At 32.9% G+C, this 18,054-nt stretch overlaps 1 protein-coding gene across 3 annotated transcripts in view; it reads right to left on the minus strand.

Moving 5' to 3' along the window:
• Positions 1-2,743: 2,743 nt before the first annotated feature.
• Lrif1 (ligand dependent nuclear receptor interacting factor 1) overlaps positions 2,744-18,054 on the minus strand; it is a 17,330-nt gene continuing 2,019 nt past the window's right edge. The window contains exons 2-4 of one of the 3 annotated variants that reach the window (XM_015505104.2): positions 7,960-9,466; positions 6,556-6,828; positions 2,744-5,736 (exon numbers count right to left, since the gene is read on the minus strand). In XM_015505104.2, the coding sequence (XP_015360590.1) occupies positions 5,299-5,736; positions 6,556-6,828; positions 7,960-9,466 (2,218 nt within the window). In that variant the 3' untranslated portion in view covers positions 2,744-5,298. Of the gene's footprint in view, positions 5,740-6,555; positions 6,829-7,959; positions 9,467-18,054 lie in introns of all 3 variants that reach the window. The other 2 variants (XM_048815147.1, XM_015505105.2) reach the window with 2 other exon arrangements.

Raw genomic sequence — 18,054 nt, forward strand, 5'->3', positions numbered from 1 at the left:
AAATTGAGACTGATGTTTTTGGAAACTGCTGTGACAAAAAGCAAGCACTGTTATTACAATTAATATGTAATAAGAATTAAGGGCAGAAGTAGCATCTGAAGTCTAAGTTGTGCAGTGCCCAATTGTCATACCATTTCAATACTAAGGTTTTGTTTTTAAAGATTAAGTATTTTTTCTTCAATTTCTATGTTATTTCTTCAGATGGCTACTATGATGTTATGACATGCAGAAGACAGAATTCTAAGATAATTCTCATCCATGATTCCTTTGTGGTTGAGGCCTAGAACATGAATCATTTTTATGTTAAATTGTATAGCACAGAGATCATTGGGGTGGGCCTGATGTGATGACACAAACCCTTTAAAAATCATCATTTTATATGGGTGGTGGCATTAATCAGAAAGATTTGAAGCGTGAGAAGATTGGATGTACCATTGCTGACTTTGAAGGTTCAGGAAGTAACAGGATAAGAGTTTGATTAAGTGTTCCCCCCACCAGTACTTGAAAAACAATTAGAACTTCAGTCCCATAACCACAGGGAACTATATTCTGTCAAAAATCAGAATGAGACTGAAAGTATTCTTTTCCAGAGCCTCCAGATAAAAAGCTTTCCTGGTTGACACCTTAATTTTGGTTTTGTGAGACTTTGTACAGAGAACCCAACCAAGCCCACTTGGACTTCTGACCTATAGAACTGAGAAATAATGTTGTTTTAAGCTGCCAAGTTGTTAATGTGTTATGCAATAATAGAAAAAAAAATCCAAAACAAACACTTAATGAGTTGTTTTGACCTACTGGTACCATAAATAAACGTCTGAGACACTAAAAGTGCCTTAAATCAAGAAAGCCTGGGAGCCTTTGGCTTAGACAAATCAGAAGGAAAAATAAGCCCCATAAATGTACACAAATAAGAATACAATGAAACTAAATAAAGTACAGGAAGTTAGCAATGGAGGAAATTAAAAACAGAATGTCATAAAAATAGAATGAGTTGATATTGTTTTTGATAATTAAGAATTAGAAAAAATTGAGATGGCACTTGAGAAATGGACAATGCCTTTTCCCAAAGAGTCCATAATAAGTGCATCTGAAGCAACAAGATAGAAACTTCTATCTTGAAACTTCTGAACTGAAGAAAGGCCTATGAAAAGATTCAGTGTTGAGGAAGGAATTCAATGAAAGTTTGGAACTGTAGGAAGCTAAGTGTTCTATAAATAGCTGAGCAGAAAAATAATGTAACAAAGTACTTAAATTATAAAGAGAAAATACTATAATTATCTGGGTAGTAAAACCAAATTGTCTTCAAAGGACCAAAGATCAATTGGCTCAAGGTACTCTTTGGGAATTAAATTTGTCCTTCCAGTTTTCACAACATTTCACTCAGCTTTCAGCTACACTGGTATTCTTTTACTCTTCACATAGGCCATACTCTCTCCTACCTTTGGGTTCACTGTCTCCCTTTGATGGGAAAGTTCTTCCATATCTACTTCTTATCCCTTCAATAATTTAAATCCTGTTTCCTTTCAAATCTCAGTTCATAATTTTTAAGGAAAAGTTGACTTCTCTACCTAGACAAAAGCAGGACATGAGACTGCAATTGTGTACAAAGGATGTTGAAAGAGCTGTACTTTAATTCAATTTGCTCCTGTTGGATCTCTAGCCCTCACCACTTTTACTCCATGTGATAGGAGTCACTGACATGTAATAAAGAATGACTTGTTTCAAAAGGATCACTGGTTGTTGTACTGAGACAAGGCTGTAGGGGCAGAAAAGAGGGAGAGGGCTTAAGAGGCTACTAATAATCCACTCCAGGGCCTAGCGCATGGAAGATGAAAAGTGGTCAGATTTGAAGTATTTTGAAAGCAAAACCAAACCAATTTGAAGTAAAGGCAGGGTGTAAGAAAGAAGTAAAGAATGACAAGTTTTTTTGGCTTTAGAAACAGGTAGGATATTGTTATCAGCTAAAATGGAAAAAATTGTGGGTGAAGTTGGTTTGGGGAAAGAACACAAGCCCTATTTTGGCCAAAAGTCTGAGGTGTTTATTTAGATATCTAATAGAGATTTAAATAAGCATTTGGCTATAAAAGTCTGGATCCAAGACAGAGATTTCAAAGTAAAGAAAATCTGTTGGTTGTTAATATTTAGTGTTTAAAGCCACGAACTGGATGAGAAAGTGAGCAAAAGCAGAGAAGCAAACCAAAGGAATGAAACCTAGAGCACTTAAATATTAAGAAATTGGGGAGAAGGAACCAGAAAGGAGACTGAAAATGAGCCACACACTGACACAGAAGTGTGATCTACTGGAAGTGAAATCAATGTATATCAAGGTAAAAGGAAACAGGACACTTGGCTGTTCTTTGCAACAAATCAATATCATAAAAAGAAATTGATACAACGGCTAAATAAAACACATAGTCCTAACTTTGATTCTGCTTTGGAAAAAAACAGTTGAAAATGATATCCTGTGTTCAAATAGGTGAATGTGGTGTGAATATTGTAAGAAATGAAAGTTTATTGAAAGGCTGAAAACTGTTAACTTTAAAAGCAGGATAAAAAAATAAAAACCTTATTTTGGTAAAAAACATACATGCATATAGGAGCACAGAGAAGATTGGAAAGCATATACATTAAGGTGAATGTATAACTTTAGTGATGAATGCTCAGTGATGAGACTGTGAAGATTTGATTTTTAGCTTGCTATATTTTCTAATTTTTTCCACAACGAACATGCATTACTCTGTAATAAATGTTTTAAATATTTATCAAAGTTATTAATGATTTATGAAATTATTAAGAAGACTGACAGGTGACCTTAAGATTAAATAACATGGAAATCACTGAGGACCTTGACAAGATCTATTTAAGTAGAGGGAGCAAAACTGAATGGAACTGTTTAGCAGTTCCACATAATGTTAAACACAGAGTTACTGTATAACCCAGCAATTACATGCCTAGGTACATACTCAAGGTAACTGAAAATATGTTCATACAAAAATTTGCACACAATCATTCATAGCAACATTTTTAGTAGCCCAAAGTGGAAATAATCCAAATATCCATAACAGATGAATGGAAAAACAAAGTGTGATACAATTGGCCCTCTTTGTCTGCAGGTTCCACAACAAACCATGCATCAAAAATTTGGATTTTTTTTTGTCTGTACTGAACACATACAGACTTTATTTTTTTCAATATTTCCTAAACAATAAGGACAACTATCTACATAGAATTTATATTGTACTAGGCATTACAAGTAATATAGAAATCATTTAAAATATACAGGTGGAGATAAGTAGCCTATTAGCAAATGCTATGCCATATTATAAAAGAACTTAATTATTCAAAGATTCTGACATCCCTGGGAAGGGTTCTGGAACCAATCTGTCACAGATATTGAGGGATGACTATATATTCATACAAGAAAATATATTCAGCAAAAATTAATGAAGTGCTGTTGCATCCTACCACATGGATGAAACTTGAAAATATTAGGCCAAGTAAAAACTAAACTAAACTAAAATATATTGTATGACTCCATGCAGATGAAATGTTTGCAACAGACAGTTTTACAGAAACAGTGGTACTTAGACAGGAAGGGATAATGAATGGGGTGATGGCTATGGTATAGGACTTGTTCCTGTTGTGTTCAAAGTGTATTGATGGTTGCACACCTCTGAATAGAATAAAAACCACTTTAAAAAGGGAGAATTTAATGCTATGTGAAATATATCTCAATAAAGCTATTTGTAAAAATAAAAAGGCAGCAGAGTCTAGTTGATGTACTTATTTCAATCCTATTCAGTATTTTTTGATTTACTATTTTCTCTGTTGTTGCCACGACACATTTTTAAAAATCTTATCCCCCCATATTTGCTAATCATTTTCTAATTCTTCTCTCTTCTTAATCTCTATCTATTAAAAAAAAAGAAAGAAAAATGTATTCCTCTATTAAGAAAAACTACATTTCACAGTGTAAAAAGTATTGATACTTTTTACACCACCTATATAACATATGTACATATTACCAAAGGGGGGAAAGGAGGAATAAAGGGAGAAGGGGGTGCTGCTGTCTAAAGACACATCACTTTAAGCCAACAATATATCAAATAGCCTGAATTCCAAATATTATTTTGGATTATATAAAATAACTGACAAATTACAAAACAGGTGTCCTTCCCTCTTGAAAAATGGTTAAATACTTAAATGATGCTGCTATACTACATTTTTAATGAAATTTTAAAAATCAACAATGGTAGGTAGAAGTTATCGTTACTTTACGGGTAAAGAGACCAAGAGAGTACTTTTAAAGTCAAAGGTAAATTTAGGTTTACTGCTAATTTCCTCTCTTGGACTGTAACATTTTAATAGTACACACTAATTATCTATTGTTGGAGTAACACCTGAGCAATTTAGCTAAAGATACAACAATAACAAAAACCTTATATACAAATATTCAAACTTGGGAAGTTTTCAGTTAAAATAATAGAAAAATATAAATTTTTTCCTTCCAGAAAAAGTTATCTAAGAAAATGGTTCAGACAACTCATGTATATTATTCACAAGTCATACATGAATCACCCTCTTCTGTATTTCTTAAATTCTATAACCAACTGATAAAAAAACAGGTTTCATTGTCAAAGAATATGAACAGGTTTCATTTTCAGAATACATCTATAATTTAACAATATTGGATGTGTAACTGATGTGATTCTGCAATCTGTATATGGGGTAAAAATGGGAGTTCATAACCCACTTGAATCAAAGTGTGAAATATGATTTATCAAGAACTATGTAATGTTTTGAACAACCAACAATAAAAAATTAAAAAAAAAATAAATTAGAAAATCAATCCAAAAAAAAAAAACAAACAATAGTCCCGCTGTTTATCTGCAGTTTTGCTTTCTGTGATTTTAGTTATCCACCATCAACTGCTATCCAGAAATATTAAAGCAGAACATTCCAGAAATAAATAATTTATAACTTTTTAAAAAATTCTGTCATTTTGAGTAGTGTGATGAAATCTTACACTCCCCTGGCTCAAGACATAAATCCTCCCTTTGTCCAGGGTATCCATCTATATCTGCTACTTGACCATTATTCACTTATGTAACTGTTATCAGAGTGACTGTCAACAGTATTACAGTGCTTGTATACAGGGTTCAGTACTATCTCCACTTTTGAACCTTCCATTTGAAAAGCATTCCTGGTAGATAAGGGTGGAATAACATACTAATACAAAAGTCTATTTAAAAAACACAGTTATTTCATATTAAAGTCTTTCAGTACATAACATTTTTTTTATTTTTGGTGCATCTTCTTACGCATTTCTTCAAGAGCTGCTTCTTTCTCTCTTAGCACTTGTTTAAGTCTTCTTATTTTTTCATCTCGGACGGTTTCTTCTAATTCTGGTGGTGTCACTGGGAAAATATCTTCAGTATATTTTTTATTAAAGAAATTACTTTGTTCAAAAGCTGCATATGAACTCAATGCACCTTTCTCCTCCTTCTTGTGGGAATAGTGTTCTACTTCAGTTATCTTTTCTTCTCTGGTTTTGCTGCAGCTTGTGGGAATGTTATTTTTTGATACGTCTGAAGTCGGTAAAACACTGCAGAGGGGTTGGGAACTGGTGACAATAGTTACCCCATTTATGACTGTGTTGCAGGTACTCTCGGTTTTTCTCTTCTTTGTGTGATCCATCTTCTTCATGTTTTTTGCTTTTCTTTTCTTATTAAAACCCTGTTGCAATGTTGAGTAAGATCATGAAAAAAAGTTATTGTCATATATATAATGTGCTCTCAAATTTAACAAAATTTGCAAACACAAATATTTAGCAAGTAAACTCAATTCAATGAAATTTACTTGGGCCAACAACAGCAAAAAAGACCGGGATCCCACTGGGTGGTATCAAAACAAATAGCATTGTCTATAATCATAGTCACTGAGAATAAACTGCTTAATTCACACCGTTCCTGTTCACATATTAGAAGCTCTATGGACCTACCAGCAAAATACAATAGCACTTGTGAAGCACCTGAGAAATAGCTGATTTAATTGTTTTTTTCTTTTCCTTTGCACAGAAGATACATGTGGAAGGAAGCTTTTCATTGGGCAGGGTTGAGGTTCAGAATACTAGATGATAGATGATGACATAGTCATAATCAGAATGACAATAGATAAAGTTACAGGGACATATCTTTTCACTATTATTGACTACTTAGGTTGCTTACAACATATTAATAGTAAAACTTCAATGAACATCTGCATGCTTATATTTTCCACATTTGGATAATCAGTTGAAATGTTATGGTCTATTCTTGTATTACAATGGGAAAAAAGATAATAGGTGAATAAAAACACTTAAAACAATGTCTTAACTGGGGATAGATTTTTATCTGTGCATGTTTCTTTTAAACATTGTTTTGGTATAATACATACTTGCAAATTTGGTAACAATCACCATTCATACCAGTGCACAAAACTAAAAATCAAATTAAAAAAACTAATATATTCATATATTTTTGTAGTATTTACAAGGGACACTTTAAGACCTATTACCTGTTTTCTCTCTTGTTCCTTCACCACAAACTCTGTCTCTGTGTTAGTACTACTCTTCATCACACTGCTAAAGGAATCAAAACTTTTTCCAGAGTGCAAATGATCAGGAATTCGAGTAAGGCACACTCGCAAATCTTTAGTGAGACCAAATATCTTTTTAAATTCAGCATCGCTCTTCAGACATGATGCCTTAACACTATTTCCTTGAGAGACTTTCTTGTCATTTCTTCCTTGAGAGACTTTTCCTAATGTTGATGCCATCTCATTCTGTATCTGGAATTAAGAAAACACAAACAATACTACTAATTACTCAATTTATCAGACTAGTAACTAAGAGATTATTTAATCTTTCATAAAAAAGATATCATGCTTTTAAGGATTTGCATTACCTTTACCTTACCACCCACACTCAAAATACCGAATTTAAATAAAATCTAAAATCATTCCCCTACAATTTCTACCTTTAGCTTGTTGCACTAGAAAGGTAACAGTCCATTCTCAAACAACTGAAATGAGAATAGAGGCCAATAACAACTTTAAAAAAAATGTAACATTATTTAGAAATTAGTCTTCTGAAACATTATGTCTTTAATCAATTGTGTAATTATCAGAATTCACTTCCTTACATCTCTAAAGTTTAATGGATTATTACTGAAGAGGAAAGATACTGACATTATAAAGCAGACCTCTAAGTAAAACAAGGAAAAGGTAGGTACATGAATATATAGTAAGCACACAAACATTCATATCTTAAGAACAGAGGGTAATTGGTGGGCATGAGGAGTCAGAGAGAAGGGCTAAAAAAAAGAAAAAAGAAACCTGTTTTAACAAAAATAAATAAATAAACCCACCACCAAAGATAATGATAAAATCTTATTTCCACAAACAATTGAAAGATACTGACTAGTCCTATCCCACCCTTTTCACATTAAAAAAAAAACCTGAATATTTCTCCAATACCTTCTCTCTCTCTCACACACCCCCCCCAACAAAAAACCCAGTTCTCTATATACATGTTGCTCTCTTCATATACTAAAAGCATACTATTTTATTTATATATATATATTTATGTATGTACACAATTTTACTAATCTTTGAAGTCATATAGTCCTCCCCCCAACTCTCCTAAGAAAACTTGCTGTTCTGCCTTTTTTTTTTTTTGGTTGTTGTTGTTACTTTGTTTTTGTTTTGAAAAGTTGGCATCCAAATGATTCAAGATATTGTTTGGACTTGCCTAATTGCACTCCTTTTCAAACAATATTTACTCAGATGAGAGTTTTGACTTAATTAAGTATATGCATGATGGAGTGGGGGTGGGTAAAAGAGGTATCATAACTGAGAATTAAGAAAGAAAAAATTTCTATATAGATATATAAAAAGAATACCCTGACATGGGAAAATTACCTTTGATTCTTGGTCTCTGAAAACATACTGTTGTGAAGTAACAGTTGTTGCATCAACAGAGGAATTTATTTTCTCTATGCTCTGGATCGTATTTCCTTTTCTGGGGGCATTCTGTCCTGTACTAAATCCATCTGGAAAGACTGGCTTTGTGAATAAAGTCTTACTCTGTTTTAGGTAGTTACTGGATTGATTCATGTTATGTGGGTTTGTGGTAGAAAGAGATGATTTTTCGAACATTTTATTCTTCTCTGCACTTAGATTAATCATGGAAGCAAGCTGGGTATTTGAAAGTGATTTTGTCTCCATCTGTAAAGATTTACTTTTAGCCAAAACAATATTTACAACCTCTCTGGATATTTCTGTGACTGGACTTGAACTCACTACCTGTGATGTGTTTTTTCTTAGTGGAATATCAGGAGAAACAGAATTCTGATGGTCAATTTGTGATGGCAAAATATCTGCCCCCTTTTTAGCCAACAGATAGACTTTCCCATTAAACATAACCAAAGCATTATCTTTAATTGGCACACTTATGGATTGTGTCCCACTAGGACTGATGGTACTCAATGGTGGCATATTTACAGTATTATCTCCCAAACTTTTCCTATCTACGAAAGTTTTTAAAATCTTTGAAGCCACATTATTTGAAGATTTAACAGGAACAAGAGATGGAGTACAAGGCCGTAGATTTTCTTGAAAAATCCATTTCACTGGAGCAGCTTGAGAATGCTGACCACCTTTTAATTGTGTCTCTGCAGCAACTTTCGATGGAATTTGGGTGGTATTTAGTATCAGTGGCTTTGCTATTTCTTTAACAGGTTTTGGATAGATATTTTGAAAGTTCTTGGTAGCTATATTTTTCACTGTATTTACAGGAGATACATAAATAACTGTTGGTATTTGGGAGGACTCAACTGCTCCTGAGGTACTTGTGGTTGCAGCTGCAAGTATCTTTTGCTGAACTGAAGGAGGCAATGATGATGCAGGTACGGATTTCACTTCAGCATGGGCTGGAATTTGTAAATGATGCCCGGAAGGCAAAACTGGAGACTTCACAGTCATTGGAAGATTCGGGGTTTTGACTACAATATAAGATGAATCATTTTGTGTTGAGGGAGGAACAGCAAATGTTTGCATGGTGAGTCCATCAATTTTCACACCATGACTCTTAACTTTAGAAACTGATGAGGTAAAATTTTCAGTTCCCACAGAAGTAACTCTACCTTTTTCTGCTGTATCTACTGTTCTTGTAAGAAAATACTTTGAAGAACTGGCTGGCTGAAAAATGGGCAATTGAACTGATGCACTTGTGGAAGAGCTGGAAATCTGAGTCTGAAAAGTAACTTGAACTGGTTTTCCTGTATTCCCTTTCAAAGCATCAGACATGACTGAAGATTGAACTAGTGGGATAAGATTTCCAGAAGAATTAGGAATTGGAAGTAATTGCAGAAGATTTTTTCCATCCGAGCCAATCGTCTGAACTACTTGATACATGCAGCCTGAAACACTTAAAAGAACATTTTGAGTAAATAAATACAACATACTACATGGTATATACATTTTATTTTTAAACAAATATTTGCAAAAATTATTTTAAACTATTAAAGTATAATAAAATACATAATTTCTTATTTTGAGTTTGCAAAGAGAAATATCTCATAATTAGGCAATAGATATGAGATATTAACATTTTTTCCCAGTAGAGATTTCTAAGGTTTTACCCTATATGACACTAGAATAGACTCCTTGAAACTTCTCCATTTCCTTGAATTCTTTCCTTTTCTCCTTTACTTTTACTAGCAGGATTCTCATTCCCACCTCTACTTATGTTTATTCTTTTATTCTCACTTTTTCTTCCAAATCTATTCTATCCTCTTCCAACTGACAATGAATCACAAGTTCAGTTGTCAACCACTTTTATTTTCCTTAAGACATCTCACATAGTGATATGCTAGTATGCCACATTTCATACTATAGATTTAACTGGGTTACTCATGTAAGAACCATTTCCTCTTGTGATTTTTGTTATAGTACATTTGAGGTTTGGTGCTAAATAGTCTCTTGTCCTTATATTAGTTTAATTATCAATTGTCTCATCAACCCATCTGTATAATACTATGGCAATTTTAGCTGAACAGTTGTCAGTGAAGGTAGAACAGACTGGAAATCAACACATTCTTTGTAACTAAGCCAACTGTGATGCTCATGGATTGTTAGATTTTAAGAAAAGTCAATACATACTAAATCTCTGTATAATAAATTATTTGGTGATTACTTAAATGCAGACATCTTAAGTTATTTATAACTAAAACTATCTTTCAGTTCTTGAAAAATATTGAGCTCTCATGGTCTCCAGGGCCATCTCACACGCTATCACTCTACCTAAGTACTCTTCCCAGACATAGTTCATCATAGAGCTCAAGTCTCAGAATAATTAATATTTCTCAAGAGATACATTCTCTGGTCAACTTAACTTCCCATGTCTTTCCTTCATAATTAATCTATAACATTATATCAACTAATTCCCTTTGACACAGGATGTTATATAATAACAGTGTTTGTTTTCATATCTATAGACTGTCTCCTATGCTAAATTATAGCAACATGAGTAAGAGTCCATATGGTTTTCATATATTCAATGAATAAAAAAAAAATAAAAGGACATTTTATGATGTGAAAAGTATACAAAATCCAAATTTCAGTATCTATAAATAGGTTCTTAATATTACCCAAAGTCACACTTTATATTTTTGTACATGGCTGCTTTCATGATAAATGATAGAGTTGAATAGCTACAGCAGAGATCATATGGTTCTCAAAGACTAAAATATTTACTACCTAGTTCTATACAGAAAAGTGTTTGGTGGCTCCCCAGCTACACCAACTTGTAATCTCTTAAACTACTGCATAAGTGGATATGTAGAGACAATTATCATTAAGTAAGAAAAACGATGTATTTGAAAGAATACAAAAATGCTTATTCCTTTTGCTAAAATATTCTCTTCCCAAGGCTTTCAGTTTCTTTGCTAACTCATCCAATCTGAAGGACAGAACTCTTCTTTCCTATTCTGTACTTTTTCCTACATTTCTTTTATATAAATAACTTTGATTACTAAAATATCACTTATATGTCAACAATTCCCATATTTATATTTGTACCTTCTTTAAGATACAGGCTTATTATGTATACCCCTACTGCCCCTTGACATTTTTTTCAGAATCTTAAAGGCTCCTAAAACTGCATAGCTAGACTATCTCTGCCCATCATTACACTCAAAATTCCTTGCTATCTCATCTCTTAGGCACCTAAGTCAGAGCACGTAAATCTTGTTTTCTCATCCCTTATATCTAATCCATCAGAAATCCTATCGATATCATTGTTTAAATTCCGTTACCTGTTCAATTCTTTCCAAATCAACTGTTGCCACTCTAAGATAAGGAAATATCATCTCTGACTTAAGAGTACTCCAGTAGCTTCAAAATTTCTTTTTCCCTTTGGTCATAGATATCCTCTCCCTTTTAGTTCCATTCAGTACACTAAAACTGGTCCTTCCTGGCTTACAACATTTCTAGTTGCTTCCCATTATTCTTCGAATGGCAGAAAGAAAACCATTACTTCTGATGCAATGGAAGCCAAAGGAAGAGAGGATTTAAAGAAAATTGGGCAATTATGTGGAAAGCTTCTGAGAGTACAGAAAGAATAGGATTAAAAATATACACTGGATGGGCTGGGATTGTGGCTCAGTGGTGGAGCATTTGCCTAGAATGTGTACGGCCCTGGGTTCAAGTCTCATCACTGCATATAAATAAGTGAATAAAATAAAGGTTCATCAACATCTAAAAAAAATAAAAATATATATACACTGGAGGAAAGACTGGCAAGAAGCTAGAAGAGGAAAAGTGGAGTTAAAGATGACCAATAAGGAGTTATCAAATAGAAACCAGAAGACAAGTAGAGGAATTACAACTTATAGCAGGAGAAATATCTTCTTCTATTGGAATTGAAAGGAAGGTTAGGTATACTTGCAGGTAAGGTACATAACTTTGGTGTCAGAAAGCTGCAATTCTGATCTGATAGCATTTATTTTCTTCATGAAAAAAGATATGACATCATCTACTGGGAATAAAAGCAAACATAGGGAGAGATTTGAGGAGGATCAAAAATTTGGAACACTCTTTGTGAAAGAATAAGCTGACCATAGAAAATATTAGAGTTGTCAGGTGTGCACTAATGGATGAGGGAGGCAGGTAGTAATTGTGAATTTGTGGTGCTACTAATTTGTACTCTTGTGAAATTTTCTTTCTCTCACTATACACAAGTAAAGAGAAAGCATCCTGCTGAATTCATACAGGATGGCGATGATTTCAGAAGGGTACAATGAAAACTGAAAAGGAAACTGATAAGAGATATTAAAATGATAAAACAGAATTCTAAACTAGATACAAAGGAAATGAAAGAATCAAGGTTAAAATATAAAGAAAAAGGACTGGAAAGTCATATAAAGTTAAAGAAGTCATAGAGAAGCCTAGGGTATAGCTCAGTGGTAGAGCACTTGCATGCTCAATCCTCAGCATAAAACAAAACAACCCAAAAAACCACAATGGAAGCATTTAACAAGTAAGCTAGAAATATAAGACCTGATATTTAGAAAGCAGGATGCCTGAATCAATAATTCTGTAGATGCAGCAATTTCATCTGATAACAAGGACTACAGAATTAACTGGCTATGACAGAATGGAGAATAAAAAAAACTGGGGGAAAAGATCTTCATATCAAAGAACCAGGCAACAAAGTCATACAGAATTAGAAAGAAGACTGTGGGCTAGATGCCTAGTTCAATGGCAGGAAGACGGTAGATACTCTTAATGAGCCACAATTAAGAACTGATATTCCAGAAAGTTGTCTTGAAGCCCACTTTTTTGCAGTCTATTTTTTATCCTACAATTCTATTAAAACTTCATTCTCAAATATTACCAAATACGTCTTCATAGTTAAGTCTGTCTTCATCCTCATTCCCTTAGTACTGTCTGTTGCCAAGTGACACTGATGGCCAATTATACTTTCATCTTGAAACTCTTCTCATTCTTTTTGTGGTTTCTAGTGTGTACAATTTGTTTCTCTTGATTTTCTTTGCCCTCCCTTCCTTATTCATTTTTTGGCATTTTAAGTATTCAATCATGGCTATTCTCCAAAGTATAGTTCTTGACTCTGCTTTTCTTCTTTAAGACATTCTTCCTTAAAGAGTATACCAATTTTCATGGCTTCAAATATTCCCCTCAACTACTTCCTTCGTAATACTGACTCCTCAGGGTATACGCTTTTATTCCTATACCCAATATTGATCTCAGTTTCATAGTTGTGATGTCTTATAAAACGCTTCCATTTTAATACCATCATTTAAAATTCAGCAAGTTTAAATTAATCTCTATTAAAAACTAGTGCTTTATCCTACTTTCCAACCATATGATAGCACTATACACCAGGTCATAAAGGCTACAAATCACCAAGTCATCTCTAACGTATCATTATTATCTTCTTATTCACTTTAGATTGCCTGTAGCACTTTGCATTCATACTTATAAAATAAACAGTACAGAAATGTATACTGAATAAATTACCAAGTCTATAGTTTTCTATTTTTTAACAGACTGCATCCATCTTTTCTTTTTTCACCATTCCAACTTCTACCATCTAGATTAAACCTCATCATCTTGTCTAGAGCTCTTCCATCTGGTTTCTTTTGCTTTGATGTTTAAGCTAGTTTTTCTGGTTGCAATTACTACTGACTAGTATGTATACTAGGATAAATTGTTTTCATCCTGTTGCTTTGTGCTCAAAGTTTCAATGTTAATCACTGCCAACCCAGTTTTACACCAAAATCTACAACCTAGTCCCAATCAATCTTTAGAATACTATCTACAACTTCTCTATAGGAAACCTTTGCTCTATGAAGAGACCTTTTTGCTATTCTGGAGTATGCCATGCAACTTATTCATTCTAAGTATTCTTTAATTTTTATTTTCCAACAACTTAAAAAGCTCAAAATTCATCTGCCTCACAAAACACCTGCCAGTCATTCAAACTCACAGTTTCTTTCAACTTTGGAATCACTGAAACACTTTCACTGGTGCAACTGATGCTGGAAGTTATGTAATACCTTCTTTATTGCCTTTTATCTACTAGCTATTTTTAAAAAATAAAACAAAATGATATTTCCCCCAGCAACACTGAAACTCCTTAAGGTAAGAGACCATATCAATGACTTGCAATTGTTCTTCAACTACCAAGCACAGCAGACCCTTGAAAAATATTATATGAAAAATGATGCAGTTCCTTCCAGTCATCATTTCAACTCAACTATCTCAATGCTTTTTATTGTTTAGTATCCTTTCATATAATTATATACTTCATTTATCAGCAAAATCTGTCTAACAACTAGAAGTTTCATGTGAGCAGAACACATCTGTGTAAGAGCAAACATGTTTTAATTGAGATGGTATTTCAACAAATTACATATATTTCTGATCCTTTACACACTACATTAGATGGCCTCTACATTTCTGCTTTAAAAAAATTATTGCAAAAATTATTTTGAAATCTAATTATTGAACTCCCCACATGTTCCCTTCACAAAAAGAGGGAAAATGCAGCTTCTTCCAAGTCTACGTATCAGTAAAGATCCACATAATCTACCAGAGAACATAAATTCCTCAAGGGTAGTTTACTCTATTAATACCTACATCCTGTGCACATAATAGAGCAAATGAACTTTAGAGGTAATAAAGTTAGCTGGATCGAATCCTACAAACTATAATTTTAAAAATCCCTAATTTCCTGGCAATAAAATAGAATGGATTCTAAGTAATAAGCTGAAATGGAGAAAGTTAAGGAAAAAAGTGATACATTATAGTAAAATTCATACTCTTTCAATCAATATTCTTTTTTTCCCACATCTAGAAGTTAACACTCCATTTAAAAGGTTAACTAACTAATTAAATCCTACAAAGATGCTATTTTCTTAAAGATCATATTCTGCTGGATGACTGAACTAAAACTAGAATCAGAATCTACTTCCCGTGTTCTGGCTTGGTCACTTAAAAAGAAATTTACATGTTCTCTTCAAATCTTTATTTATTCATTTGTTATATGGAGAAAATAAGGATAGCTATAATGTTATAACTGCCTTGGAGCATGATAGATATAGTCTTCCATTAAATTTTGCAATTGGTGTCCAAAAATAAAGTCTTTTGAAAACATTATAAAAACTAACCAAAAGGCCTATTAAGCAGGGCACTGTGGTGCACAACCTATCCCAGCTAATTTGGGAAGTTGAAATGGGAGGATCACTTGAGCCAAGTTTAAGACCATCCTGAGCAACTGAGTGTGACTCCATCTCCAAAAGAAAAAAAAAAGCCTATTAAACATACTGACGTTATTATATAACTTTTTGAGTATTCTAATATTGGCATGAGATGCATATTCAAATGGGATGAAAAAAATTTTGAAATATTCCCATAAAATACATCATTTCAACTGCTAGGAGTCCCTTTTCTATCTTACTATCTATTATGCAACATTAAGTACATACATAATATATGTAAGTACTTGTTATATATAATAACATGTCACATATTAAATGTATTATAATAGCTGTCATTAATTGTACTTCTAATTGCCCAACTAGGTGGGGAGTGTCATTAACACTTCATAGTTGAAAAAGCAAGGTGGTTAGAAATAGTGTAAACTTTTGCAGAATACATGCTCTTCTTGAACAATCCTATTCACTTTCTGTATTTAGCATAACTCCACCAAAACAGAGCCCCAAAATTCAAATGTATCAACCGACAGATTAATGACAGATTTGTTAGCATGTATATACAATTTATCTCTCCCTCTCTCCCTCCCCCATCTCACATGCTCATACAAATTTCAAAAGTAAAAATGAAACTTGTGCATTCAAATGTACATCAAACTGAAACATTATCTTTCTAACCAAAGCAAGACCCCTGTTGAGGACACTAATTATAGCTGGAAAACAAAGGGTTAAGGGAGGACTGCCAATCACATAACTAACTAATTCCTATTGCTGGGGAATGTATAATCACAGGTTTATGTTATAATACCTCTAAACTTATGACTCCTAATTTTCTATTTTTAGCTTTCATCCTGGGGTTTCAGATTCAAATATCCTTCTGATTGCTTTGTGTATTCTTCATCTCAGTTAATTTACCAATATACACCCAGAAAACTCATACTATCATTGATTTCACTTTCTTCATGGCAATCAATAACAAGGTCTGCTCATTTTCCATTCTACTACTTTAAATCCAATGCCTCCTATACACCATTCTAGTTCAGGTACACTCAGGATCTCTGAAAAGACCTACCTTACTTTCAAATCTATACTGACATCAGTTATCTAAAATATACACCTAAGCATGTCATTCTTCTCCTAAAATCTTCTAAACAATCTCCAACAGATGAAAAATAACCTCTTCAGCAGGGCAAGCCAACTCTTAAGAGTGCTCTACTTATCCTTTTCATAATACAAAAAAATCAAGCAAATTCTAAATTGTTAGAAACTAACCATATTGGTTATTTACCAAATTTTCTCTGGCCATATCCTGTATCTGTCTTTAACTGGATGGTTGACACTTATGTTTCCTAACTTGGTTGCTTCTGAAACCTTTCCTATAACTTCCTCGCTCTGTGCCCTCACTCTGATAGCACCTCATGAATAACACTATCATAAAATTTATACATCTGCTTCTCCTCAACCCTCTCATTAGACTATAAGGTTTTTCATGGCAATGGCGATAGCCCATTCTTCAGTCTCCCAATTTAGCACATAGTAGGTACTCAGTGCAAACCTACATAGGTACTATCACAAATATTCTCCAGATTTTCCATTTGGACTTGTAAGATTAAATTTGGGTTTTACATTTTAAATCTGGATGAATTACAATAAACATTCCATACCATGTTACTGAATTTTCATAAAAAGGAAAAGAGCAGTAACTCAGGAAAAATTCAAACTACAGAAATTAAGAAAATCAGTCATTTTATGAACAAATGATTTAGTACCATCAAAATTATTACCATAAAAATAACTAAACTTCCATTAAACTAAAATAGATGCCATTAATCATTACTTACAGAATTATATTTGGACATATGCATGCTATTACTTACAAAACAGAATAGAATCAAATATGCAATTGATAACTGAAGTGCTAAATAGCTTCAGGAAACTATTGGGTGAATGTTCAAAATATGTGACGTAAAAACCTCAACGATTTAAAGAAATAAATGCATGTAAATATGAAGAAACAACAATGCATAAACCAATGAGTTAACAACTTGAAGTGATTTATGAATGTAACCAAAACAATTCAACTGGCAATGATTTTTAAAAAGTCAAAAAATAACCAAAAGGATTAGAAGCTGGATTAAAAAAATTCAAGTACACAATAAATATCCTTTAAAATATCTCAAATCTTATTCCTGATTTTGAAAATTAATGCAATCTTAAAATGAACTGTCTACAAATTATGCTAAGTCAGAGCTACCAAATACCTAAATACTAAAACAAGGTAAGAAAAATTAAACAATCATTAGAAAACAATTCTACTATTGCATTTACATACAGAGCATTATCTCTGCACCTTCCCCAAAACTTCCACGAAATAAAAACTGTATATACACAAAAGCTGACTCTTTTTATGATGTGCAATACAACGGTTCTTTCCAAGTAGTTCTTTAATATTGTTCTAGCTTAGTACTTATAAGTTTCTTTTTATAATACTATGCATAATTTTAAAGAATTACCATTAAGCCAGGTAATAATCCTATGTCCTGGGTTATTCACATATCAAAAACAGCTAATATTTTTTCTGCAATCTGTGTATGGGGTGAAGGTGGGAGTTCATAACCCACTTGAATCAAAGTGTGGAATATGATATGTCAAGAAATTTGTAATGTTTTGAACAACCCACAATAAAAAATTAAAAAAAAAAAAACAGCTAATATTTTAATAGTGCCTTACTCTTTTCTTAACACTATCATATATATATATATATATATATAATGTCTCA

Source organism: Marmota marmota, unplaced genomic scaffold (genome assembly GCF_001458135.2).
Source record: "Marmota marmota marmota unplaced genomic scaffold, marMar, whole genome shotgun sequence".
Classification (NCBI taxonomy): domain Eukaryota; kingdom Metazoa; phylum Chordata; class Mammalia; order Rodentia; family Sciuridae; genus Marmota; species Marmota marmota.